We start from the raw sequence: 26367 nt of genomic DNA on the forward strand, positions 1-26367 counted from the left end.
AGGGCCGCAGAAATGTTTTCGACTAATTTTTCGTGAAGCATTTGTTATTATTTATTAGAATGAGAAGTAAGTTAATTTAAATTAAAGCAAAAAGGTCTTAATATTTGTTGTTTGCGCAGTTTGGGACAAAATTTACTTCCTGAGAACATAGTCTTTAGGACGGCTGCGAAACTATTAAAGGGATCCACTTAGCTTTAAACATGGCGAGAAGCCAGGGTGGGAGTGTACGCCTTTTTCCGTGGATGTAATGTCTTGTAAATTGTTTTTGCCCGTTTTTGTGTGACAACATTCCCGTCGCGAAAACATGGATGTGCCGTCAGATGCAGCGATGGCCCAGGCCAAGCGTCCTGAGGATGTAATTAAGATGCCTTTGAACGACAATCTGAAATTCGCCGTGCTGATCGGATTTGTCGAAGTCGGCCAAGTCTCCAACAAGGAGGTGGTAAACACCGTTTTACACTTGGTGAGTGGCACCTGTTTCTCAGACCGCCGCCGCGTGCTGTTGGCCGCGCGCCGGCCTGTTAGGCACCTATTCTTCTGCGGAAACAGCTGTATCCGCAGTCTTCGATCAAAAGTAGCAGCATACGCTACGGTCGACGCACTACGCACATGAACGTACGACCAAGCTAAAGCGCCGCTTGGAGTGTTTCTTTTTTCTTCAGACAACGTTTATCTTTAGTTTACGGCTGGCACAGATGTTATTAGGGAAGCAAAACGAAAGAATACGATGACATTTTTGCTTGCTCTGTTCCTGAGTGATCAGCTCTTTCGCCGGCACTTATCTTCGAGAGAAAATTGCTGCGATCCTGCAGTCCCCGCGGTAACGGCCTACCGTAAAGATAAAGAATACCGGTACTCTGGAAGTACCCTTGTTTCGTCACCTTATGCTGGAGATGCTATCGTGAAGACCCACCTTGCTGCAGTAATTGGCTTTCTTTTGCAGTTTAGATATTGTAGCTGGGAGGCTTGCGGGCGTGAGCCGCTGGCCGCTGCTCCTGTGGAAATAAAAAGTCATCCTGAGAGTCTATGAAACATTGCCGTTTTATGTAGTGTCAGAAATTTTCCGTTGGGTTGGCTCGCTGTAAAGAAACAAGAAAGGCAAAGCATTAGTTCGAAACAGGAAAAAAAAAAAAGTCGGCATGTATAACAAGTACCGGCCGCTCCTTTCATATTTGCATTTTTGTGTGTCTAAAAGTGCACTGCTGTTCTCTCTTTTTTCTTTTTCTGCCTTGCTTGGCAGTAGCAAAATATGCCTTTCAGCTGAATGCTCTCGACCAAACTGCAGGCTAGAAAGACTGACTAGAAAAATGTAGCTGAGCTTTTCGAGTCCTTCACTTTGCTTCTTTTTGCTGGAAGTTTTAACAAGTCAGCGGGGAATACAGCTGCGTGGCACATTTTCTCGACATATTTTTATTTCATTTTACTCTGCCTTTTAATGCCTATCCGACGCGGACCGCAACCTGTTATCCGCCTGATTTGGGCATCGTCCGTCAGCAGATCACAGCGTGGGTTCGGAGGAGGTCACTGCCGCGAGTCAACTGTCGCGGTGTTGCATTCCGCAAAAATCTGTGCCGCTCGCAATTTCGCTTCAGCTCATTCAGCTTTTTTTTCCTTTTTTTTTTCTCTATATTTGCGGACGGACGGTGCATGCTTAGAGAAGTGATTAATGTGGCCTCGTTCTGCCCATTATTTCCATAGCGGGTGCCTACAAGGCTGTACGTATAATTTGATTGTGCCGTAATCGTTTTACTAAATCTAAGGGACCTTTTCTTCTCGAATGGTATCTTTGATTTTGACTTTCTCTGCCACCTGTTAACCGTTGTAGTTAACCTTAGTCAGTTAACCGAGCAGCAGTCCTAACTTGGAGGTGTTCCTAGATCCGATGCTGGGATCAGAAGTGCGTTTTCCTTCGGCGCATCCTTGCGGTTGTCAATCTGTACTGCTTCTTCTATAAGCGAACGAAATTCAATGCTGATCTCAAGTGTTCTGCAGTCCCCTGTACCGCTCCAAAAAAAGAGGAAAACAAGGCTGAAATCGGTATTATACAGCCACTTGGTTTTGATTAGGCTCCTCTGCAGTGGAAGCTTCTTATCGAAGGGCATCTATAATGGGAGCGGTTAATTTTGAACTATTCCCGAATCGAATTTTTGGCCAATATTGTTGGCCATTACAGCCGGAGCTGCGGGATTCATCTGAAGTTCTGTTTCGTATGTCGTGGTACACACTTGCCTCTTCCAACTATCACATCATAAAGTGCCAGAACGGCAGCAGTGTCACAGTATCTGGCGGCCAAAATAATCGCGCAGTGCAGGCGAGCCGAACTCCTCATGTCTCCGGACTACTGGCGAGACGTCATTATGGCACTGGCAATTTATTTACGCGCGCTCGCAAGCGGGGCTCTAAAATGAGGGCGAATTGCAAATACTAGTGTGTCCTGTGGGGTCGGAGATCGCTGGGTTGTCGAAGTTCCGGAGCACGCCGCTACATATAGTGTTGCGCATTGAATGCAGATTCGGCAAGTAAATGTGCATTTAGCGTGTATGACTCCACGAACGATTGAGTTGGGCCTGAAATAGCTCGGCAGGTCACTTGCGTCGTTCACCGTTGCCACAGCTGTCATTCAGAATTGGAAAGAAAAAAAAAAAATGCCGGCGAGTATTGTCGACGGCGCTCTAGCAACAGCGCCTGCGATCGGCTCAGATCCCTTGGATCCAAGCGAGGAACTGCAGCTGCTGCCTCCTTTAGAGTAGACCCTACTCGTCGCAGGAATGATCATTATTTAGAGCTGGACTTCATATGTTATCTCCAGTGAAAAATAAATAAATAAACTGCGGCTGGGTGGCGTTCGTGGAGCTGGAAGATTTTCTCAATCTTTCACGGCCGAGGGGCGGCCCAGAGAGAGTGATGAAGTTAACGAATTTGATGGTTTCGAAAACATGGCTGCGTTGTCAGCGTAAGAGTATGTTGAATTGAATGCTGCCAGTCCTTCCTTTAGGTCAGTAGAAACAGCGTTAATATTCGCAGCCGCTTGAGCTGGGATGGGAACCTTAATTTTTAGCGTAGCTTCAACAGTCACTTGATAATAGCACACAACAGCGGGGGCTTCAAGAGTGAGCGGGGCTGCATATCGCTGCAGGCTGAAGGGCACAATCCGCGCTGCGTGAGTTAATTCGTGTAATTTGCTTCGTTGGCTTGCAGAATTTGTGCGGAATTATCTCAGTTCATACTGACGGATCTTGGCGATTGTGTTTTGGAAGCGCGGGAAGCGTCTTTTGTTTTTCCGTGTACTGCTGTTTTGTGAGTTGACCATTTTCGCTTCGGTCGTTTGGCGCTGTCGTCTCGGCCTCGCTCACATGTGCGCGAACAATCTCATTGTGGCTCGTGCCATACCTTTAGCAGCTGGCAGAACTACCTCGCTTTCTTCGGGATTTGCTCAAATGAGCATTCGGCGTGTTTGTGGGAAAATCTGTGCGTTAACGACATAACTTAGATTGCCTATGTAGACAGATGGATAATTATTAGCATCCCATTTTTAACTCTCTACGTTGGGTGCTCCTGGCCTGAGGGCGCGCGTATCGAGGCACCCTACCTGGCCTTTCAATATGGCGACGTCTGGTGACAAAATAGGACCTTATTTGCAGCGTGCTCTAGCTGGCGGAGGCTGAGGTTATTGTCACAGCAGCTGCTGTGAGACAGTTTGCGAAATCCCGAGCAGTGTTTCATATCAAATCCTGCCTTGTTGCGCGAAGAATCCGTTGTTTCACGACTATAACAACAACCTTGCCGCAGCCCCCGTTGTCATTTGCGCATCATTTTGCTTAAACGACATGTTCTTCCAAGTTTGAGCGCAGAACTGTCGCAGAAAGGCCTACGTTGGAACTTGTTAGAACATGTTTGGAAGCACGCGCCTCTTTCGACAGCTGATTACCTACTTTAACTATTGCGGTGACTCGATCCGCGAACTTGGAAGCGCACATTTGACCGGATACGTTTTAAACTCCGTGGTTATCTGCTCTCCAGCCGTGGGCTCGAACATAGATGACACTTCGAGTGCGTATAAGCTAAGAGGGAGAGAAACTTCGTCCTCGCCGTTCGTAACTTTTTTTTTTTTTTTTGTCTTTTATGGATGTCATCCTGCACTCTACTGTACGGTTCAAGAACAGACTATTCGACCCGTAAACTTTTCATCATCATCATCCTGACTATACCCACTGCAGGGCGAAGGCCTCTCCCATATTTCACCAATTAACCCGGTTTTGTGCTAGCTGCATCCACTTGACCCCTGCGAACTTCTTAACCTCATCCGCTGACCTAATTTTCTTTCCTTCCCTTGGAATCCAGTTTGTTACCCTAAGCGACCATCAGTTACCCTCTCTTCGCACTACATGTCCTGCCCATATCCATTTCTTCTTCTTAATTTCCACTAGAATGTCGGTAACTTGAGTTATTTCTCTGACCCACTCTGCACGCTTCCTATCTCTTAATGTGTAAACTTTTAATTGAGCCTGAATTTATTTTTTGTTTTTTTCAGCGTTTATTTTTTGTAGGTGCATGTGGTAAAAAGCAAATACCTGACATAAGTATACAGTGCATCATCGCAGTGATGTAATTAATAACATACTTATCTCTTAGCCGCTATAGCGCCCTCTTCTTATTAAGTTTTTGCTATTAATAAGATTGTCACGCAATAATGTATCGTTGTATTGATCGGAATGTTGTTTGCATTGTTTAATGTATGGTAATTTTAGTACGACAACAGATGCGGTTATAAAGTTTTTCTGCGTAGACTTCTGGAGGACAGAAAACTGGGCGAGTTAGTTTGAACGCAAATGAGACATGGTCTAACAGCGCGAAAAACGCGGAGCTGCATAAGTGTTGTCTCCCTTCTCTACCCTGCCTTTCCGCGTTTTTCGCGCTTTTAGACCATGTCTCATTTGTTCTTTTCTTCTCCGTATAAACAAAACATATCCCTCCCCTTGCCATGTGTTATAGCGCACCTAGAATACACTGTATACAAAATCGCATTCTTCTCGCGTCTATAGCTCACACTCTTCGAAAAGGGGGCATTTTGGTACTGTTTCACCCTTTTAATGGGTGGAGCAAGCAGCACAACACCCATCAAAATGGTACATCAATACCTTAAAGAATCCTTTCTGGGAAGTGTAACTTGTAGACACGGAAATGCACCTTTAAGAGTGCGATTTCGTTTACAGTGTACGTTATAACGTAAACGTTCAGCTTCGTAGGACTGGCGTTGGCGCTAGGAATCTATAGCTTTGGCAACGCGCCGCACTTGCATCTCGGAGCGCGATAAAATGATAGATGGATGTTCCGAGGGTTTCCAGAGAGACGTGGATCGTGCTGTGAGCCAAAAGTTTAACACTGTGGTGGGAAATTACACTCGCAGCCGTAGCATTGAGTCGTAGCATTGTTTTCTAAATGCGGCTGCTTCGATTTTTATGTGATTCTAAGGATCGATCTTCGCTAAGCTATCATGCCTCACTTGCTTTAAATTGGCAGAAGACGTTTCTGTCGAGCACAGAACGGAACATGTTCCAAACTCATTCACACTTGCGACTCGCTAAGGGCTTGCGATTGTGGCTGTTGCATGCGACCAGGGAACCGCTCACTTCGAGCGATGTTCACGCTTGCGAAGACGACTGCGAGTCGCTTTCCCGAATATTCTCGTTTGAAACGAGATTACTGTTCACCATCAAGGAGAGGTCGGATGTAAAACGAACTTGCTTTCACCCCAGCTGCTCCGCTGATTGGTTACCGGTTCGCGGCTAGCAGTCGCAGGGCTGGAAAATCGAGTAGTGCTTGATCGGCCTGCCTACGAATGTCGCTTTCCGAAGCGCGACCATTTGCGACCGTCGCCTTTCGACCAAAAACTGTCGCGCAACCCCCGCGAGTCGTAAGTGCGACGGGCATTCAGAGCTGACGCAGATGGCCGAACTACACTACGCGACTACATCGCAAAATCTGTGGCAGTTTTGTTAATTAGTCCCCGCTTCTTTTGATCTACAAGTCCGCCGGTTGTGATACTTGTGAGCACTTGGCGCTACCGTAATGGAAGCATGCGGCGGAACCGGTTTGCGACAGCCTGGAGAGGAGGCGTTTTGGAAATTCGAATCAGTGTGCCTCTTTTGGGCTCGTATACTCGGAAGCCAGACTTAGTTCGTGAAGCGTTGAGCTTGCGCCATTGTGGGCGTCTGTTCAAACTGTGCTTGTCCGCAGTTTGCTTGAATGAGCATGTTTTTGCAAGCATCGTTTCATATTGCACATTACTCAGAATCGCGCGAGTGCTGGCGTATATTCACTAGTGTTTGATCCCGTCTTCATTGAGTACCTGGGTGACCTGCTTTGTCTCTCTCCAGTTTTGAACAAAGCGACCGTTCGATTTGGCTGCACCAGTGCAGTTTAATTCGGGCAGTTCAAGTGCAGTTTTGCGCTGGCTGCTCCCAGAGCGTAGGGCCAAATGCAGGCCCGGTCTTTGCTGGCCCGGCGTCACCGTCAGCCATCAGCAACCGCCGCCAACATCTTGACGGATCTTCTTTCATTTGTACATACCATGATCTTCTTCTTCCTCTTGTACATACTATCATCATCGTCCCGCGGCGCTGGCTCCGGCGCGCGCTTGGGTTTTCTCCATCAGATTAAACGCTGACACGGCATACCTTGCCTTGCCGTCTGGCCCTGGCCTTCTTTCACAATATCATGAACTTTGATCGACATATCGGCATAGAACGGTTGCCTTGAACCATGCTCGTGAAGTGAGACCTTAGCTCAGCATCCTTAGCCCAGCAGCAACGTTCGAGTGATGGCTTGCTAAAAGCAGCATCGTCAAACCAACACTTTTCAGGAAACGCGATTCACCTAACTGTTTCACAGAGGGCAGCAGCTGCGACGTACTAGAACCGACCTCTACAACTTACCTTTGTCCAGTCGTTGTCGAACGTAATCGACTGCGAGACAAAGGGCACGTGTGCACCTTGCATTTTTAAGCCCTTGTTATTTTGTTAGCCAGGAAACCGGGTGTTGATGTCATATCTTTACTGTGATCCTCCCCTGACAAAAGTAGCGCCGGAACGTTATAACGAAGTTATTTATATCGTCAGATACAATGGAGCGGCCTTTTCACCTGCCGCACCCGTCATTGTCGAGGTATAGCAGTTCGGTATGAGGGGATTGCGTAGGGTTCCTTTGATAGGTAAAAGTAGCCTCCTTCTTTTGTTGTATCCGACTGTAGCATGCTTCAGTCAACTCTGCGGGGAGATAGCTACAAGAGCAACCGTATCGCGGCGGTACAACGTAGCATAATTGTAAAGTACGCCATGACCCCCCCCCCAAGAAAAAAAAAACAAAAAAACTAGCATGATTTGTTCGGTTGACCCGGGATTAATACTTCCATGTGCTACCCATGAGCACGTGATGGTGGTGCATTGCTGATAACGTCCAGCTTTTAGAATTAATGAACTATAAGCATATTATATCTGGGGTGACACAGGACAGAGAGGTTTAATTGCCAAGTTCTGTTAATTAAAGATTGTCATTACTGCCGAAAATGAGAGAAAAAAAGCCGTAGAACAATGGTAAATTAGGTGCTAGAAGTGAGCTTGTGCGGACCTGGAACGTTATTTTAACGTTGTAGTTACGCTTTATTAACGTTATAAGATATTATATGCTTCTATAAATCATGTTTGCAATGCTAATGAAGTATTTTGTCCTCACTTCCATAGTAGCTGGTCATTGTTTTGACATTAAGCGCTAATTGTTAATGATACAACAAGCCTCGTCTTTTATGCATTTGCATAAAATATCGTATTTGCTTAGTTATGTGTTGTATAAATGTTTCATCAGTAACCTCAGTATTTAAAATTTATCCAGAACGTTGCGCAAATTACCGCTTACAGATAACGTCGTGGGTTCAGGGCGAGGGCTTTTTCATTAGAAAGCATTTGCGCGGAGCGCGTGACATTTTTTTTTTTTTTTTCTTTCTGAGACAGGCGTCCACTAGATATCGTACCGACCCATCTGAATAGAAGTCGGTAATGAGACATGCGCTGCATTTGAAGGCACCCGCAAGACATACAGACTAGCTCGTAAGGGCGAGCCCCTAGCGACGCTGCCGCCACCGTTGTGTTTGCGTTCGCGGCGTGCCTCGTGGTCCTCAGCGCGTGTCCGACCGGAGGCCGACTGCGGGCGGCCACAGATGCGCGCGCCCACGCTGCTGTCGCGACAGCTGTTGACGTGCCCTCGCCCCGCCCCCATCGCGGAGCCTGGGCATTGCAATGGGCTTCTTTTTCCTCGTTCTTTTTCCGGTCTGCCGACGGCGGCTGAGTGGTCGTGGCTTTGGGCTTCTAAACACGAAGTCACGAGTTCTAATCTCTGGCTGCGGCAACGGCATTTTGGCGCATTTCGGCGGACTTCAAATAATTCCGGGCACTTTCTGCTTTCACTCCCTCTTTCGTCTTTCCCTCGTGGAGACGTTCGGACTGTTGCGACGCCTTTCCGTCGGAAAATATCTTCGTTTAATAATAATAATAATAATAATAATAATAATAATAATAATAATAATAATAATAATAATAATAATAATAATAATAATAATAATAATAATAATAATAATAATAATAATCAATCTTTATTTAATGTGCGCAGGAACAACCATGTGATCTTCGTGCTGCAGCACAATTAAAAAAAAAAAAGAAAATGCACAAACATGTTTACACACACAGAGAGAACACAAAAGAAGAAATAAATAACACATGAAATGAAACTGAGACGAAAAGTATCACGGAAAGAAAGCAATCAATGAGTAGCATCACTTATATACACAGTGAGAGAATTGTTGAGCACATCACGAAAGAAAAAAAAAAAAAGAACGGTAGATAGAGAGAAAAAAAACAACAAATAACTGACATAATAATAATGATAATAATAACAACAACAACAACAACAACGTTTATTTGCGTCAAGCACAACAAACAGGAGGCTGGAGGCCTGCATTGTGTGCAGTGCTAGTTGTGAAATGCAAAGGATTTCGTGCAAAGCATGTTTGTCGGGGCAGTATAGTTGTGAAAAGGGTGCAGGTGGACACCTTAACAGGGTACTGGGGGAATGGAACGACAGAGGGTGACTAATATGGCGGAGAGGAAGAGACGCCCTAGTATGCGGCTTTTCGAATTGATTTCGTGCCTCAGGGGTTCTTTGAACGCACTGCCGTCGTGCAGCACGCAGGCGTTTCTGCACTCTGCAGCTGCCTTCACCTTTAGATGCGGCTGCGGTGTGCAACTCCACTTTCTTTCCCACTTTCCGTCCTCCCTTGCCTCGCGGCGCGGCTGAGGGGCCTGCCGATACGCGAGACCGTTACTGCGATTTTCGTTTCTTCAAAGCATGTTGCCATATTAGGGCGCTGGCTTTTCCTAACTCGTTCCTCATTTTTCCGCCGCTATCATCGTTCGCATTGGAATTGCCACGGTTGGTTGGTTGCATAGGAGAGAGAGAGGTGTGTGTGTGTGTGTGGGGGGGGGTTAAGCTTCCGCTACTTTCACGGGAGCTGTGGAAAGAGGGCTGATGCGACAGCTGACTGCTTGGAAGGGTTGTAGCGAGAGCGGAGTAAAGTGCAAAGAAAGTGTAGGGTAGCTAGAACAGGTGGAGAGGGCAGAGCAGCGCTTAGTAGCTGCGATCGCTACGCTGTGGCAGGCATTCTATACTCTTTCTTTCTTTCTTTCTTTCTTTCTTTCTTTCTTTCTTTCTTTCTTTCTTTCTTTCGTTCTTTCTTTCTTTTTGAAAATAACTTGCATTTTTCAAACCTCTCCTCTCCCGAGGAAGCCTGGCCGGGACAAAATCTGCAGATTACGCGTGCAGAATGTATTTACGCCAATTAAAGTTACCGCATATACGGAACGTGTTCCCAGTCAGGGTGCGCTGCCTCTCACCTCAGTATCCGAGTCCAATCTGCCCGTTTCCCAGTCGACTGATGATGATGACTCCACCGCTCTTTTACCTAACCCCGCCCTCTAGGTCCCCTTTTCCCAGTCGTCGTTTCATCGTCTCCGCTCGTGCAGTGAATCGCGGATCCCCGTCCAATCCCCGGAAAGCCACTGCTGTTACGTATGCCGCTGGCTTCGATGAGGATACTTGCGGGAGCATCAGGTGCTTCAGGGCGCATCAGGAGCAGCGGTGCGAAGCTTTGCTGCTGCCAGCATCGTTCCGCTGGCCACCCGACCGTCTCCAGCCTCTGTCCACGTCCCCCGTCACGAACCTGGCTCGCCGTCAGCTTGAACAGTTCAGTGGCAGATGACGTCTACAGCACGCGCGCGGTGATCTTCACCTCCGCGCTCTCGGCCGATTCGCGTTATAGTGTATATGCAGTCAATTCATTGTGTATGCAGTGAATATGCAGTAATGTTCCGCTAGCGTATACATTCCGCACATTTTGCCCATGGCTGTATGTCTCCATGCTTTCGACCAAAGGCAGCGCGGCGGTGCCAGGAAGTCGCCTATTCACGTCATTCATCAGGTACGACTGTGAGTCTCGCTTCTCTCTCTCTTGTTTTTTTTAGCAATATATATATATATATATATATATAAGAAACTCCATCAGGAAGCGATCAGTGTAAAGGGAATTGTATTACCACTGCTGCTGACGCAAACGGGCAGTGGTTACGGCGCTCGACTACTGTTCCCAAGGACGCGGGATCGAATCCCGGCCTCGGCGGCCGCTTTTCGGTGGAGGCGAAAAGCAAGACGCCTGTGTGCTGTGCGTTGTCAGTGCACGTTAAAGAACCCCAGGTGGTCGAAATTTCCGGAGTCCTCCACTACGGCGTCTCTCATAGCCTGAGTCGCTTTGGGACGCTAAACCCCACAAACCAACCAACCAAATATTCACATCGTGTACGATCGTCTGTGCGTTTGTTTTTTCTTCGGCTCACTTCCTGAATACCTTACAGTGAGTAATTGCTCCCTTATTGCCCAAACTTTGTTTTACATCATTTCAGCGTTATTTCTTCGTCGTTTTCTGTAGTTCTGTTGAGGGCAGGTTTTCGCAGGTAGTAATTATTCGAATAACAACCGCGGCGGTATATATACGGCAGCCCGCATGCACTGCGAAAGTCGCGGGTTATGTCTCGATGACCCGGCTGAAATCGGTTAGCTATTAGTCAAGATATTCGTTAAATGGGGAGTGAAGGAAAAGTGAGAGAAAATTGTCACATTTCCGTACCGGCATAACGGGCTGCTTTGCCAGCCAAACAGTGCGCATCTTGAAAAAAAGGTAAATGTCCTGAATCGCAATTTTAGTCGTTCGCTGCCTACTCCGTTCGTCATCGTTTGTACCGGTGGCCGACCTGGCGATCACCTAGGCATATTGACATTGCATAGCTGAAGAACGCAATGTCTGTGATAGGTGGTAGGCGGGCTACCGTCTGTGTTACGACCACGACCCTTCACCTCGAGTCGGAGCATTGTTGGTATCTTTGCTAGCCCTTTTATTCGTGTGTCATCCTCTATAGTACTGTTGGACGAAATCGTCGTGTATGCATCTAGCAGCATAGCATGGAATTTTATCTGTGCACACACTTGCAAAGACCGCACGTGTTACGGTGTAGAACATAGGTCTGAACCCGCAGCTGCCACTTGTTCCTATTCCTCTTCCTTTTCAGTTGTTTGTTTTTTTTTTTTTCGTCATAAGGCACGTGGATACTCTCATGTTCAGTTGGCATGTTCTCTACAAGAGCGCATAAACACCGACTGCCCGCCATATGTTTGTGGTATGCGATAGGAATTGGTATGCGAATAGATGCGAATACCGGGCGAAGAGGATCTCTCGATCGAAGCTCAGGAACTGGGATGATCCGCATGCTCGCGTCCTCGGGGAACGAAGCTCCCTGGCTGCACCGCAGATATAGATAGGCACGCGCGTCATCATCGGTGGCATTCCTCTTGAAACATTCTTTACATTCTCTCCCTACCACGCACCGGAGTACCCTGATGCGCCTCACGCTGGAAGGGATCTGCAACAAGCGAGGTTTAGCTTCTTTTCATTTTTCTTTTTTTCATATGTCTTGTAAAGGAGCGAAAACGTTTGCCGCTTCCGGAGAAGCTGATGCAAAGGTCGTGGGTTCGAGTCTGGCCCGATCGAGGACAAAATTTTAGGATGTCCTTTTGCCGAGATCTCGCTGCTAGTTAAAACGACCCTCTCTTGTATTGGGTGGAAATAATTCCGGAGCTCTCAAAGATAGCGTGCCTAGGATCGATCACAGGTGTGCATTGTCACGCAAGAAGCGACTTACCGTTAAGGGAGCCTGGGTGGCCCTGGCCTTGACTGCTTGTAAGTCTACTAGTAATAAGGCTAACTGGTAATGTGACTGAATATTTTGTCGAGATACTTCCGTTCGCCTTTTTCTCCACGTTAACGACGGGAGTTGTTCGAGTCTCGTATGAGTGTCCATCCTGCATGTGTCACGACGAGAGTGACTTTCGAGCGCGTAGCTTTTGCCATTGTCTTTCCGTAGTTCATTAGTCCTCCCTCTTGGTTCGGCGTCGTTGTTTTCCGCGCCAGCGAGGTTTCATTCCCCGTTCGAATCGCCGCTCCTCCCGCCCCACTTCTTCTCCACTTACTTTTCTCTAGTGAAACAAATTTTGTTCTTTTCGTTCTCAGAAAACTAATGATGGCCTCGCAGGACAAATGTTGTAGCGCAGCGAAGCTTGGTGGCAATTAAGTCCCCGTCTAGTTTGTTCCTAGCGGCTGGAGTCCGCGTTGAATTAACAGGTCGCTGTACAGATTTCAAAGGGAGAAAATTCACTTCCTTCAATGAAAGCAGGGCCTCGCTGACGAGGCCGCCCTCCACATTGTTTACGGAAACTAGCGACTATCCGAGTCTATCCTTCCCTCTCTTTGAGCCCCTCTGTCTTTTTCGGAAGTCCCTCGTGGAAACGCTAGTGTTATGCTCCTTGCAATCGAGGCAGCAACCTGAGTGCGAGCAGTCATGGCAGAACCTCTTCTCCTTCACAAGCTCCGATTGTATCAAGAGCGCGGCATGTGACTAGAGGAGAGCACACCGGTAGTTACAGGCAGCGCTTCCCGAGTTTCGCTGTAATGTCCCCGTGAGGATCCCCGGCATGTATATAAAGCCGCTGATGGGATTGGGGAACAGGGTTAGAGTGGCCGGCACGGAGGAGATTGCTTACGGATGCACCGCGTATCAGAAGCGGATTGCGCCCTAATCACGCTGCCGCGGCTCCGACGGGGTCGCTCGCGTACTGTATGCGTGGTTCTTCGCGGCTTGTTTGCTCCCTGGCGGCGATCTCTGGGCCTCCCCTTCTGTGTACTACGCGCGATCGCCTTGAAGCCTCGTGAACGCGTGCGGGGCTTACTCTCCGCTGCCCCCGTTCTCCTCCGGGCTTCTTGCGTTGTAGTCTAGTCCCGTTATCTGGACTGTGCGCCGGCTCCGAAACACGGGCGCACGCGCCGAGCGCAGGTGGGCGTGGACCAAGGCTGCCTGGGTAACGCAAGCGGGGCCGCTGGGCGATGCTGTTCATCATGCTGCTCCCCCTTTGGTCGTGGTACCGCTAATGACTCTTTGCTGCCGGTAATGGAGACGGTGGTGTATACGTGCATTCGAACACGCCGAGGCGAACGTTCAGGAACGTTCACGAATATTGGTTTTGGGGAGAGGAAAAACTTTCATTCTCCGCGTGCACCTCAACCTCGTCTACAGGTAAGGGATGAAGAAAAGAGCGAGGGAGGTGCCGTAGTGGTAGACTCCGTTATAATAGCAGAATAATTTCGGCTACCTAGCTGTAGACGTATAACACGCGATGAGGTTAGAGAAACATTTGTGCCTGATCACAGAAGCCAGTCGCAAATACGCTATAAAACGAGAACAGAAGCAAACTAGGCAGACTTGTCTCTGTATTGTCATCTCCTGCTCTGGCATTGCGTTTTTTCGGCTGGCTTTTGCAATGAGCCAGCCATGCACTGCCAGCTCGCCAAGTTATCTTAGCTGAAGCATTTGTGCGCGTGCTCGCGAACCTCTGTGATTGGTTTCTGATTGATAAGGATGTCTGAGCTGTCAATGTGTTGTCTGTAGCGGTAAGGGCCAGCAATAGATAGTTATTGTGCGCACATGAGCTTCTCTCTCTCTCTCTCTCTCTCTCTCTCTCTCTCTCTCTCTCTCTCTCTCTCTCTCTCTCTCTCTCTCTCTCTCTCTCTCTCTCTCTCTCTCTCATTCCCATTGGCCTTGTTCAGGTACCGGCCCCGTGAGCGCAAAGCGAATCGCACGTTGGTGTCTACGTAACTCATCCTTTTTTGTGCTGGGGCGCGCTACACACCGCCTACAAGTAAAAGCAATATAAAAGGAATAGATTTTGCGTACAAGAGCGAAGTGCTGTTGGCCTCGTTGCATCGAGAAAACCGGAATTGGCCGAGAGAGTCTTCACAAAGAATTGACAGCGTTAAAACATCAGAGAGATGACGCTTCAACTCCTGAAGCCACAACGACGTGGAATACGCTGTACAGGCGCAGCTTTATCGAGTCGAAAGCCTTACTTGGATGTTCGCGAAAACGTGCAAGCAAGACATGGAAGCAAACTGTAGCGTGTGATATGACGTCATATTAAAATGAGATATTCATGAATGTGCATGTAATAACAAGTTGTATATACATGTGATGTCATGTGAATCACAATAGTTTAGTCAGTAGTCATATAGTCACTTCTTATGAGTCATTAATATCGGAGGTCCAACGTGCATGACTTAGAGTCCACGACTCGTGTAAGATAAAGTCATGACCATCTTGGCCTCGCCGACTGTTGGCTTCTTTCCTTCAGTGTCTAGCCATGACACTCAAAAATGCGAGTCACCACACTCAAGGAGCTGCTAAAGGGCAGCCAACGCACACGCTTTCGCATTTCTCCAATGCAGACCTCTGCAGTGCTCGCAGTTATTTTTTTCTTCTTGTCGCGTTCCGTGCGCCGCTAATTGCGATCCCTCGGGCTTCTCATCCCCTGCGACGTGGACATGTCGCTCGCGTCGCGACGGGGGCACTGGTGCAGCGGTCGGCCGACACTCGGGGCCAATCAATCGGGCCCTCGCAGCTGCCTCCGCGGTCGTGTTCCATCGATCGCCTCGCGTTGGTGTCCATCTCGCGTCTCGGCGCCACGCCGCCGCAGCTCCAGCCCCCTTATTTCTCTATCTGCTTCATGGTCGTGGACGTTGGGCACGCAAGGCCGTGTTCCATTCGGCTCGTTATCCGGTGCGTTCAGAGAGAGAAAGATGAGAGGGGGGGGGGGGGGGGGGGGGGGGGGGGGGGGGAGCATATATCTGGACTATGGATCACGGAACCTCGTTGCATCTCTCGCTTGGCTCTGTGTACCTTGATAGCATGCGTGAAAGAACGTGGTCGATTCACAGTTTTCACTCGGGACCTGTGTTCATAAAAGCGGGCATTGTTTATGAAGAGGTATTTCTTGATCGCGGTACGCCCTCTGCTTTGCGATAATGAATAGGCTGTGAGGTGTTAAACGAGAAATAAACGCAAGCTTGAGCTTTCAGTATCTGTTACAGTGTGCCATAGCATACAGAATTGCGTTTTTCGCGGTTATAGATTTCGAGAAAGGTTTTTCTTTTCTTTTTTTTTTTTTTTTCTTTTTTTTTTCCCCCCCTCTAAAAGCGTGTTTGCATTCACTCGAACAACTTTACCTTGCCAGTGCCTGAAGATGTGTGCGACCGATAAAATCCGAGCCTGGCGGAACTCGCGGGTATCGTAGGGACGTATATACATACGCACGCGCTGTTTCGGCGATTTGTATCGGAGCCGTGGCAGCAGTGTACGTCACATCCGTCGACGAAGCGAGCGGCTGCGGCGCATTCCACTACGCCCGACGCACAGTCTGAGGAAAAGGGGAAAACTGCGGCAATGTAGTTTTGTCTTTTGTTCAGTCGGTTTGCAGCTGCATGCACTGTGGTCGTCTCTCTCCGATTTCGTTTGCATCTTACACGTGCACGTTTTTCGGGCCTCCGCTTGCACAGCCGCGCTGTTATTCGTGGAGCGTGGATTACGATCACATTCTCTCGTTGCATTAGCGCATCTATGCATATATGAAGTATTAATAAAAACGTCTTTACGCGCGAGTGCGATTGCTAAGCAGCTTTTTATAGCTACGCAACTTGCTCGGGAACTTTGCAGCCGCAGTCAAAAAAAAAAAATAATAAGAGGTGGTTGTTATCCTGCGAAGTTTCTCAGAAAGTTTTCCTTTGTTCAACAGCGCTGGGGTGGCGGGTAAAGACTAAACACGCGCTAATGGCGTTGCGCCCGCCGGTGTGCGTCCCATGTCATGTCCTCTTATGTGACCGCTGGGCCGTAATAGTGTTTCGCATTCGCTCTGTTTTCGCAGCCAACGAGCCAGGAGGCATCGCGGCGGCTAGCAAATTACATTAAAAAAAAAAAAAAGCCCAGTTCGTGGAACATGATCTCTGCTCTAGGCTTATGCGCGAACGAGCAGTATTGTTTATGACGCGGATTCTTCTTCGGTTGGTGGTTTCAGCACCCTGCACTTCCTGCATGCACTGGATGTAACTCGCTTTTTCTCTCTATGCTTTATTTTTTATTTATTTATTTATTTTGGTCGGCGCTTGTGCAGGCAGCTTTTGCGCTTACTTTATGTGTTGCTTTCGCCTTGCATGGGATGCCGGCAATTTCCCAGCAAGCGCCTCTTTTTTACACTGTACGGTTATGTTTGGTTTATGGAATTTAACGTTCAAATGCGACTCAGGCTATGCGAGACGCCGTAGTGAAGGGCTCCAGAAATTTCGACCACCTGGGGTTCTTTAACATGCACTGACATCGCACAGCACACGGGCGCCTTGCTTTTCTCCTCCATGTACTATACAGAGGACTGATAACCCGCGACACTTTAGTGATGCAGTGCTGCGAGACGCACGATGTCAAATTCGTTTCTCGCTCGTCGTGGCTGGAAATACAAAGTGTTGGAAAACAGGTTTGACGGCACAAAGCGCAGTGGGACCGGACAATATCAATTCGATTTTAGTGAGTATATAGTCTAAGGTTATGTGGAGACCCATGACCGTCGCAGCGCAGCTCAGGCCTGCTGTGAAGCGCCCAGCGCGCGCGTGCAGATGTAGCGGGCGTGACCATCGCCTCACCGCCTCTTTTCCCTGAAGAAGACGCCGTTTTATTGACAGCGCCGTCATCTTTAGAGGCTTTAGTAATCTTGGGAAAGTTGCGTCATCTAGTGTCTAGACCCGTCCTGATCGACATCGCATCTGCGGTGTGCATACCGAACGCTGCAGGATGCAGGTGGCATCAATCGCTATTCGAAAATTCCACATTCATATTTTCGCCTATAGTTCCTTATCGGGAGAATTAGAGAAGATTGAACAGCGGGGAAGTCGTTCGGATAAAGAAATGGTTATAATTTCGACGGATGATGGCGTCGCAGGTACCTCCACCGTCGTGTCGAATGACATTGTTCAGTAAAATCCGATCGCGAATTGCGTGTAGCGTAAGCAGCGACGCTTGATCGAGATAGGACGGTGGAGAACGGGCGAGGCTAGTCGCTCTGCCACTGCGGCGGGGCAAGAACTGATTGCATTGACAAGCCGATGCCTGCTCAGAGGTGGTTTATTCTTGTACTTCGCACTTGTAATTGTACTGCTTTTGTTGTATATTTGTGTTTTCACCTTGCGAGACTGCAGCGGAGTATTTTAATTGCCACCCACATCCCTTATAACTTGTTGGCGGCAGTACCTTTATTTCCTATTATTGCCTTTATTTAGGAACACTATTGCCTATTGTAGTGCGCGTGATCCTGATTGGACCGGGGTGCGCCTCTGCCTTTGGCAGTGCTGCAGACATCTTGCGAAGCAAAGTATAGTTCTGCAGCTAATATCTGCCGACTGTTGTTAGCGTATAGCCAGCAGCGACGATGGTTGCCCGACAGCCTCGAGCTCGCTTCATTTCGACGTTTCATAAAAATATTGTTTGACTGTAACGTCATACGTGATTACTTATGCTGCGCATCGCAATGTTGTAGGCGGAAAATCCTGCGCTCCTTTGGCCGCCACCACCCCATTCTCTCTGCCTGCCACATACCAGATAGGAGCAGCGATGTGCATTGCCGAATTTGATGCTATTTTCCTACCCGCCGCCAAAATGGTGAAGTCCATTCCGGTTTCCTCCCAGTGGCAGGCACTGTGCTTTCCACCGCGCTTCAGTTCTTCGGTGATCATAACAGTGTCGTCAGTCGGCTGTCGCTCCAAGCGGGAGCGCGCTTCATGCGTACATCCCTCATAGCGAATGCGATCTGTCAGTTGGAGCAAGAGAATTCCTCCTGTACTCTTTCGGTACTTCGCGCTGTGTCCCTTCCTCAGTTCATACAGAGTGGATGAAAGCCGCCGACCGTTCCGATAAGCTGGGAAAACACTTGGCTGCGATCACGGGTATATGACTCGTGTTATGTCAGAAATACGCAGATGCAGGTTTGAGTGCCGCATGCGCTGATGTGCATTCCCGGAGAGCACTCGCATAACCCTCCAAGCCTGCCATTGTCATTGCTATGTTGCGGCTGCTGCTGCCGTTGGTGACCGTGTCTCATGAAAGAAGCAAGGTCTGCCGGCGGTAGCGACCAGGAGAGCACACTCCGGAAGTGGCCCGTTACGCGTCGATGGCGCACTTCCGCTTTGGGTGCGCTGCATCGCTGCCTCCTCGTCAGTCTGCGCGTGCGTGTGGGTGGCCGTCCTTTTGTCGCTTCGCTGACGCCGCTGTTCGCCGAGGCCTTTCTTTATAATTTGCTGTTCGTTCGCTTGTTTGTTCATTTTCCTCGCCTTTCGGGCTGGTATACTTTCGTTTGCGACCCCCCCCCCCCGTCTCTCTCTCTCTCTCTCTCTCTCTCTCTCTCTCTCTCTCTCTCTCTCTCTCTATTCTCCCTTTACGTTTGCGTCCTGTAGCTCTCCATGTGTCGGACGAACTCCCTTTCGACGCAACTATGCTTACATGCGGTTGCTGCAGATATGTTGAGATTTTTCCTAAATTCCGCGTGGTGTGTCGGCGTTCGTACGCGCTGTTTCCGAGGTGCTATGCAAATCACCGTGTGGGCTCCGTCCCTCTTTGCGTCTAGGCTTTTCCCTTTCCATTCGGCTAAGCTACTAAGCAATCTTCAAAGGTGTATTTTCGACGCACGCAACCCCAGGTCAATCGTGCGTTACCTGGCAGGAGGGGATACAATAACGAGCGATAAAAGGAGTTTAGTGCGAGTGATAAAATAATTAGCATTTAGTTATATGTCTTGTTATATGCCCTAGAATCTCGTATTCCGTATCGGGCGCGCACCGCGCCATCGGCCCTTGCAGGCTTACATTTGCGCATTAAGATCTGATTACAGTCATTTTGTCCAATACACAGAGGCGGTGTTTTTACCGAAACACAGATAAGCATAAATGTATAATGCGTTCACCTTAACTGGGCCACAATAGATTTTCCTGCGCTGTGTGATTGCCATTTTTGGTTTCCCCGTCTCCACCTCAATTCGCCGCTGAAGTTATGCCCGTCGAAATTCTTCCCTTTTTTTCGTGCAGTTGCCGTACACGCATCGCCGCCGGCCGTGTGGGTTCTGGCGTTGCTGTGCGCGCGCTGAAGTTCTCGTTAGTACGGAGGAGTTCCCCACATATATTTTGCCATTGTCCGCCGCGGTCGCAGTTTCTCGCAGTGAGTCGGGGACGCGCGCCTATTATACGCAGATGCGTTCCTTTTCGCCTTTTCTTTCCCAGCGGGCGAGATTGCGGCGCGCGAATTCGTATACTCTCCGTCGTTTTCGCTCAGTCGCAATAACAGAATGAATCCGGCCTCGCGGTGCGTGTGAGCACTGCGCGAATCTCTCGCGCGGTTCCTTCTATTGTGCTTCACGAGCGCACTATCTGCACACGCCCGGAGAGCGTGTGTTTGTATAGGGGCCATATTCGCTCGGCGCTTCTCCGCCGCTGCGTCTGTGCGTTATAATGCGCTGCATGGAAAGAAAGGAAGAAATGAATGAGCCAGGCCTTGGGAGTTTCGTGTGCCCGAAGATATGTCCTCATTAGCATGGTCTGTGCGTGCGTATAGTGCGGTCCTTATCGTCGCTGGAACTCGTCACGCGCTTTGCTTTGCGGCGGGAGCCTCGCGGCATTTAGGGCTTTGTTGCATCCCGCCGCAATGTTTTATTCTTTTCATCGTTTGTATGTGTGTATAATTAGAGAGAGAGGTTGTGCCTACGAGAGTATTAGCTACAGTAACACTGGAGTTTTTACGTACACATTTTTATGCGTGTTCGGCTCGGGCTGGCGGTATACCAGTTCTCATGATTAGCCATTCTGCTCAACATAGCTGAGATATTTCTGTTTCTCTCTCCCGCTGTCGCAGCCGTTGTGAAGCGGCGTCTAGTATTCGACTCGCCGGATTAGCGAGAGTGCGCGCAGCGGATTGATGCGCGCACATTGCGTGGAGTCGCAGTCCACGGCATCCTCAACGTTTGGCAGTTCGCGCAAGTTTATCTAAAGTGTACGTCATTGCTCTATATAGGAAAATGATGGCGCCGCCATTGAACACGATAAACATGTCTCAAGCTTCCCCTCGATCCCCTTCTTTTATTACTCGAAGGAGATACACTCCCTTCATCCTTCGCTCTCTTTCATGGGGGATGGGATGCTTGTGCAGCCTTCCGATTGAATGCGCTCGAGATCAGATTGCACAGGGTAGCAAGAGAAAAAAAGCGGATCGTAAATCATTTTTTTTTTTAAATCCGATTTCTTTGCGACTACATGAGGCGCTGCGCAGTTAGCCCTGCTCCATTAAAGTAACGCTTTGCCTGTCGAAAGAATTCAGAGCCGTTTGTTTTTTAGCAGCCTATATATGTGCCGAATGTTCCTGCGCTAATTTATGGTCTCGTTAGGCTCATCACCATTAGAAGGTTATAAATGAGCTAAGAATGGCAGCGCAAGGGGAGAGAAATGTATATATAATATATATGTGATGGAGAAACTTGGCAGTGATGTATTCTTTTTTTTTTTTTTTCTCCGATGGTGAACTATATAGCAGCTAGCGGAACAATTTAGCCTCCCTCTAAATCGGCCCACCGTCTGCGAGACGCGTGGCGGTTGAGTCACCGAACGCGAGCTCGGGAAGGCGGTCGATGCGATGAGGCGACGTGGTGCATAATGCAGGCTTCTTCCTTTCTCGCGGTGTCTCCCGTCTTGCTCGTCTTCTGAGCTTCATTTTATTTATTTTTGTTTCAGTGCGAACGACCGATATCGCGCAAAAGCGCTACTTTTCTGTGTGCATTTTTGACCCTTGCCGCTTTGCAGTTGCCACGGGCAAAGCCGCTGCTAATACGAAGAAAAAAAAAGGGGGGGGGGGGGGGATGTATATAACAAAAGCGGAAGAAGCTGTCCTGCGAACGCCGTAATTACCAGACGCGTTTTCTTGAAGGGAGTGAACAGCGATTGTCCGCTCTGTAGAAGATTACAACCCCGCCCGCTATCTCCAGTTCTTATTTTCAGCTTTTTTTTTTTTTTTTTTTTTTTTTTTTTTTTTTTTGCTCGCATGCGTACGTCGCTTAACGATTCCTCAGAACTTGCTCTGCGTGCATTCTTGCCTCCGTAAAAGACAGGAAAGCGAAAGGGCTGTAGTTCTGCCTCATCGACCACGCTCCTATGGAGTGTTTTTCTTCATATCAACCTTTTTTTTAATCTAGAATACGTGCACATCTGCGGCTAGAATGTGCACGTTTCATTTAACCTCGTAATATCCGTCGGCTGCGATTCGCCTTTGTGCGAGAGACATGGCATCTGATTGTGGTTTGCGTTTGTGCACAAGCGTGAACCATGTGCACGCTTGTGGAATGCGTAGGAAGCTCGTATCCCTACCGGTGATAAGTGGGTGCAAGGCTTTCTGCTTGCATCGGCTGCATGCGTCTGCGTGCCTGGCCTGGCGCCCGGCATGTAATGGGCTGGGAATGCTCTGGAAATATGGTCTTTGACCCCACCTCACCTTGCCCAACGCCATGGCGCTATATTTGGCCAAAGCTGTCTTTGCGGCATAAAAAAAATTCATCGCTGCGGTCACCTTGGAAGGAGTCACAAACTCGCGATTAATTAGAGCCTCTAATTGCATTCGGCGTGTTGCATTTTTATCCTCGTATACGCGGGATCCGTGCCCGCTGCTCCCCTATGTCACCACAGGAGGACAAGGGTTGTCTTGACTGTAATCTTGACATAAGCCCGTTATACTAAGTGGCGCGGGCAGAGGCTCTTTATTTTTCTTTCCTTTTCATGCCTCAACATAATATACGTAATCTTGACACATCACGGGCAGAGGCATATTATTCTGCTTTACTTTTAGTCGCCTCACCATATTTGATGATGTAATCGTGGCACGTCGTGGGCACGGTGTTAGAACTACTTCTAACACCATGGTCGTGGGGAATAACGCTCCGTGTGCGCAAAGTGTGGTCGACCGACACTTTCTTATCGTAACGTCACCGGCTGTCAGCATCTGCGTCATTGATTATCGCCCTCATCGTCGCCATTAGCGGCAGCCCGCAGGGCGACGCGAGCTGCCTGCATCTCTCATCATGCGAGGTTCGACGGCCGAGCGAGGGAAGCAAGGTCGCTCCAGCGCGCTCGTTATAGTTGCACACCCTGCGGGCATTGCGGCAGCGATAACCCAACTGTGCAGTCGTGGTGGCGCTGCTATCGCGGATTGCAGTCTAAAAGATTTTGTTGTGGCCTCGCTGATTGGGTGCTGGTGGCGGGCCGCCTCTCGCGGCGGCTGCCTATTCTGCGGGTTCGCTTGGCTTCGTGAACGGCTTTAACTATAGCTTGTGAGCAGTTATGTTATTCTCTTCGTTCCTTTTTGAAATTGGGTTGGGAGCATGAGTTCTGGCTATTTAGGAGAGGGACGATATATAGTATATGGTCCGAGATACGCTAATTGAAACCGGCTGCTGTTTTTGTGAGCTGTGCAGCGGCGGCGCGTCTGCGTCCCCCATAATTTTTTTCTCTCTCTCTCTGCCCGCCCTGTTGTCTATTTTTCTTTTCGTGGCTCCCTCCAGAGCGAAATAAATCGAGAAAAAGTAGGCGTCCCATGCAAATATGAAGTTTTGTGCATTTTCTCCCTCATCATTGATTTTTCCACTTTTGTCTATGTTCAGCTTATGCGGTTTTCAGTGCGAGGTCAGGCCTTCGACAATCTCATCCTTTTCGTTATTATGAAGACTGCCGTGTAGGAAGGTTTCATCGGATGTTCATCCGGGAACATATTATTATTATTATTTTTATTATTATTATTATTATTATTATTATTATTATTTAAAGAAGATGAAGAATATGAATAACGCGAGCACCAGTTGTTCGAGCCAGCGCCTACCTGCAAGCCTCGACCTAGCCCTAGCAAACGAGCTCGCCTTACAATAAAGCTCGTCGTCCCGGTACCGTGGACTCCCGGCAAGACTCTCTACGCATAGTGAAATACACTCCTTTACGCGCATACATAACCTCCGGTCGGTGGCATCCTCAGCGGCGCCGTCACTGTGTTGTAAGACTTTCTCCCCATTGTCATTGTCCGATTCTAAATGCGTTCACCGGCGTTCCGAGATTTGGCGCCGCCGATTGCCCGATGTTGACGACTTCCGACGTCAGCCCTTGTTCTGCGGCGTGGGAAAGTCTACGGCCGCCGTACGGGGCCTCCCTCCCTCCACTTCGGCGCCGAAGGCAAAAATATTTATGCGTATTCCTTCCGGGCCTAGATCGATTTTGTTACTTTGTACAGCGGTGCCAAAAGATGCGCCATTTATTTCGTCTTCGCAAGGTTTTATTATGTACGCGTACACTTGGTTGGCATTGCTTTGCCTCATCCTTTTTCGCTTTTCCCCAGTAACAGCGCGGGAAAGTAACGTAACGTACGACTCAGTCCCGCCTCTTCGTTTTCCTTTTACCTGTCGTCTAGATAGCAGTATGTCTTGGCTGAAGGCCAAGTCCGCACAGCCGTCGTGGCTCGGAAGAGGCGGGCTTGCAAGTTCTGCCCGTCGGCTTCCTGCGTCTTTCGAGCCGCTGGTGATTTCCACCATTTATGACGGGTCCATGCGGCATGCTGGCGGCAGTGATTGACAGTTGCTATGGCAACGCCGGCGGCGGCTGTCTTGTAGGTATTGTGCTGGTTTGTTCCGATTCGCTTCATTTGAGCTAGGTAACCGTTCTTACGTCTCGTTAGAGGTTAAAACTTGGGCGATTTCTATCTAGTAACGGAAGGTCACTAGATTGTTAATCGCCGCGATATGCCTCCCAGGCCGCGTAATAGTCGCACTTAGTCGGGCGCGGCTGTCTCTGTTCGTGTCCTTGATGGCGTGCCAGAACCGATTAGCAGCGACGGGCACATTAGTGAGAGATCATAAAAGGTCAGTGCAGCACGAGTCCGCGTCATCACTGTCGGACAGAGCGCGAGAGGGGGCGGGGGCCGTACAGCGATCAAAGAAAGCGGTCGCTCCGAACGCAGGTGCGCACGATATGTCTTGCGTGGTTTCAAACCTTTATGGCAATGCCGTGTGGGTACCGGTGCTGCCGAAAGTTTCGCCTACAGCACCTGGCGAAGCAACACCAGTCTTTATTTGGCTCGGTAAACGCATGAAGGGCGGCAGGCGTAAGCTCACACGTCCAGTATTTGCATACGTTTAGTTGCTCTGTCGTTGGACTTATCTTTCCTTCATGTTTGCTTGTGACGATGTATATTTTGTGTTGCTTTCTTTTCCGTTGGTAATGGTTTGTGCTCATAGGCTCGCACTATATAAGTTGCACAGGGGGCGAGTAACTGTCGCGGTTAGTCGGAAAGACGAGTTATCTTCGCGTTATCTTTTCGTTGCCGACGTGCTTGAGCCTTGCGTGCGTGCTGATGCGTAGGGGCGGATCCAGACAACCTGGGCCTATCGATATGCTACGCCCATATCGGCACTTGGGGACCCATAAAATGAAAGGGTGCGAGTGCTATTGTCGTGACACACTGAAATGCTACTACACACTGCAGGTTGCAGGCCACACCTGGAGCTAAATTCGCGAAGCACCGATTGCGCCAATCGACTCGAGATATATGTCACCTTCGCATGTGCTCGCATTCCTTTCTTGGCGTTTTCCTGTTCTTGTAAGGCGAAAGCCTTTAATGGCTTATACTCGCGGCCATGACCCTGTCCGTCCGGCCACGAGAAGTGATACGTACTTCTTCGCGAGATTGTGGCGCCATCACACAACCTCCTTGTCTCCCTCCTCCTTGGCCACCGTGAGGATGATAGCGATGACAGTCATGCTTCGATTAGGGGTAATGACAATGATTACAGTAGTAATGATTATGACGGATAATTTAGTTGATAGTGATAACGAGAGCAACCGTGATTCACCGTGTGCACCAGCAACGCTTAGGCTTTCGCATTTCTGCAGTGTAGATTCCACAGTGCTCTCGGAATTTCATTTTTTTTTTGTTTCCCGTTTGTTCCTTTGTTTTGCTTATCTTTTTTGTTCTTTATATTTTTTGCTGATAAGGCAGGCTGTGTGGATTACGCTGCGCGTGTAGTACGGAGCAGGTTGCACGCGCGGAGCCCCGTTTAGAACGAAGGTCATTGTGGGGGCACATAACTTGACTGCCCAGGCCGGGGTATGGTATGGGACGCACCTCTGCAAAATTGGCTATTTTTTTAGGGGAGGCGTACTTCATATTTTCGGAGCGCTCGCTCCGTCGCGGTCATTGGTTGTTCCGGAATATAACTGCGAATATAGTTTGGTTGGTTTGCTTTGTGGGGTTTAACGTTCCAAAGCGACTCAGGCTGTGTGTGAGATGTGCCGGTGTGGAAGGTTCCTGTAATTTGGGCCATCCTGGGGTTCTTTAACGTGCACTGACAGCGCACAGCACTCGGACGCCTAGCTTTCCGGCGCCAGGGAAAAGCGGCCGCGGAGGCCGGAAGCCAATCCCGCATCCTTGGGCACAATAGTGGAGCGCCCTAACCACCTCGCCACACCGGCGGGTGCGAATATAGTGTATCCCGTGCCCGTACACCGAAACCGTTTTCTGAGCGACATCTTATGCTGTCAGTAGCGTCTTCTACGCGGAAATTGGGGCCGACGTTGCCGTGCTGCAAGCAGGCATGGCTCCTGGCGGCAATGTTTCCTGTCTCCTCGCCAGATGTGCAGTTTTCGCGACCTGTTCGCCAGCGGGAAAGGCAGCAAGCACACCCCTTTCCGGGGCAGACGCGAACTCTTTCGCACAGCACGCTTGCCGTGGTTCAACGTCGGGGTAATTTCGTGTTCGAAGCGCAAGGTACAGCAACAGA

At 49.1% G+C, this 26367-nt stretch overlaps 1 protein-coding gene across 4 annotated transcripts in view; it reads left to right on the top strand.

Annotated features, from left to right (window-relative positions):
- The first annotated feature begins 165 nt into the window (after positions 1-165).
- rg (A kinase anchor protein rugose) overlaps positions 166-26367 on the top strand; it is a 286244-nt gene continuing 260042 nt past the window's right edge. For all 4 annotated transcript variants that reach the window (XM_084601425.1, XM_084601427.1, XM_084601426.1 and 1 more), the window contains exon 1: positions 166-463. In XM_084601425.1, coding sequence (XP_084457551.1) covers positions 305-463 — 159 coding nt within the window. In that variant the 5' untranslated portion in view covers positions 166-304. The remainder of the gene's footprint in view (positions 464-26367) is intronic.

The sequence above is a fragment of the Amblyomma maculatum genome, chromosome 4 (assembly GCF_055883805.1).
Source record: "Amblyomma maculatum isolate TAMU_Amacu chromosome 4, ASM5588380v1, whole genome shotgun sequence".
Taxonomy (NCBI): domain Eukaryota; kingdom Metazoa; phylum Arthropoda; class Arachnida; order Ixodida; family Ixodidae; genus Amblyomma; species Amblyomma maculatum.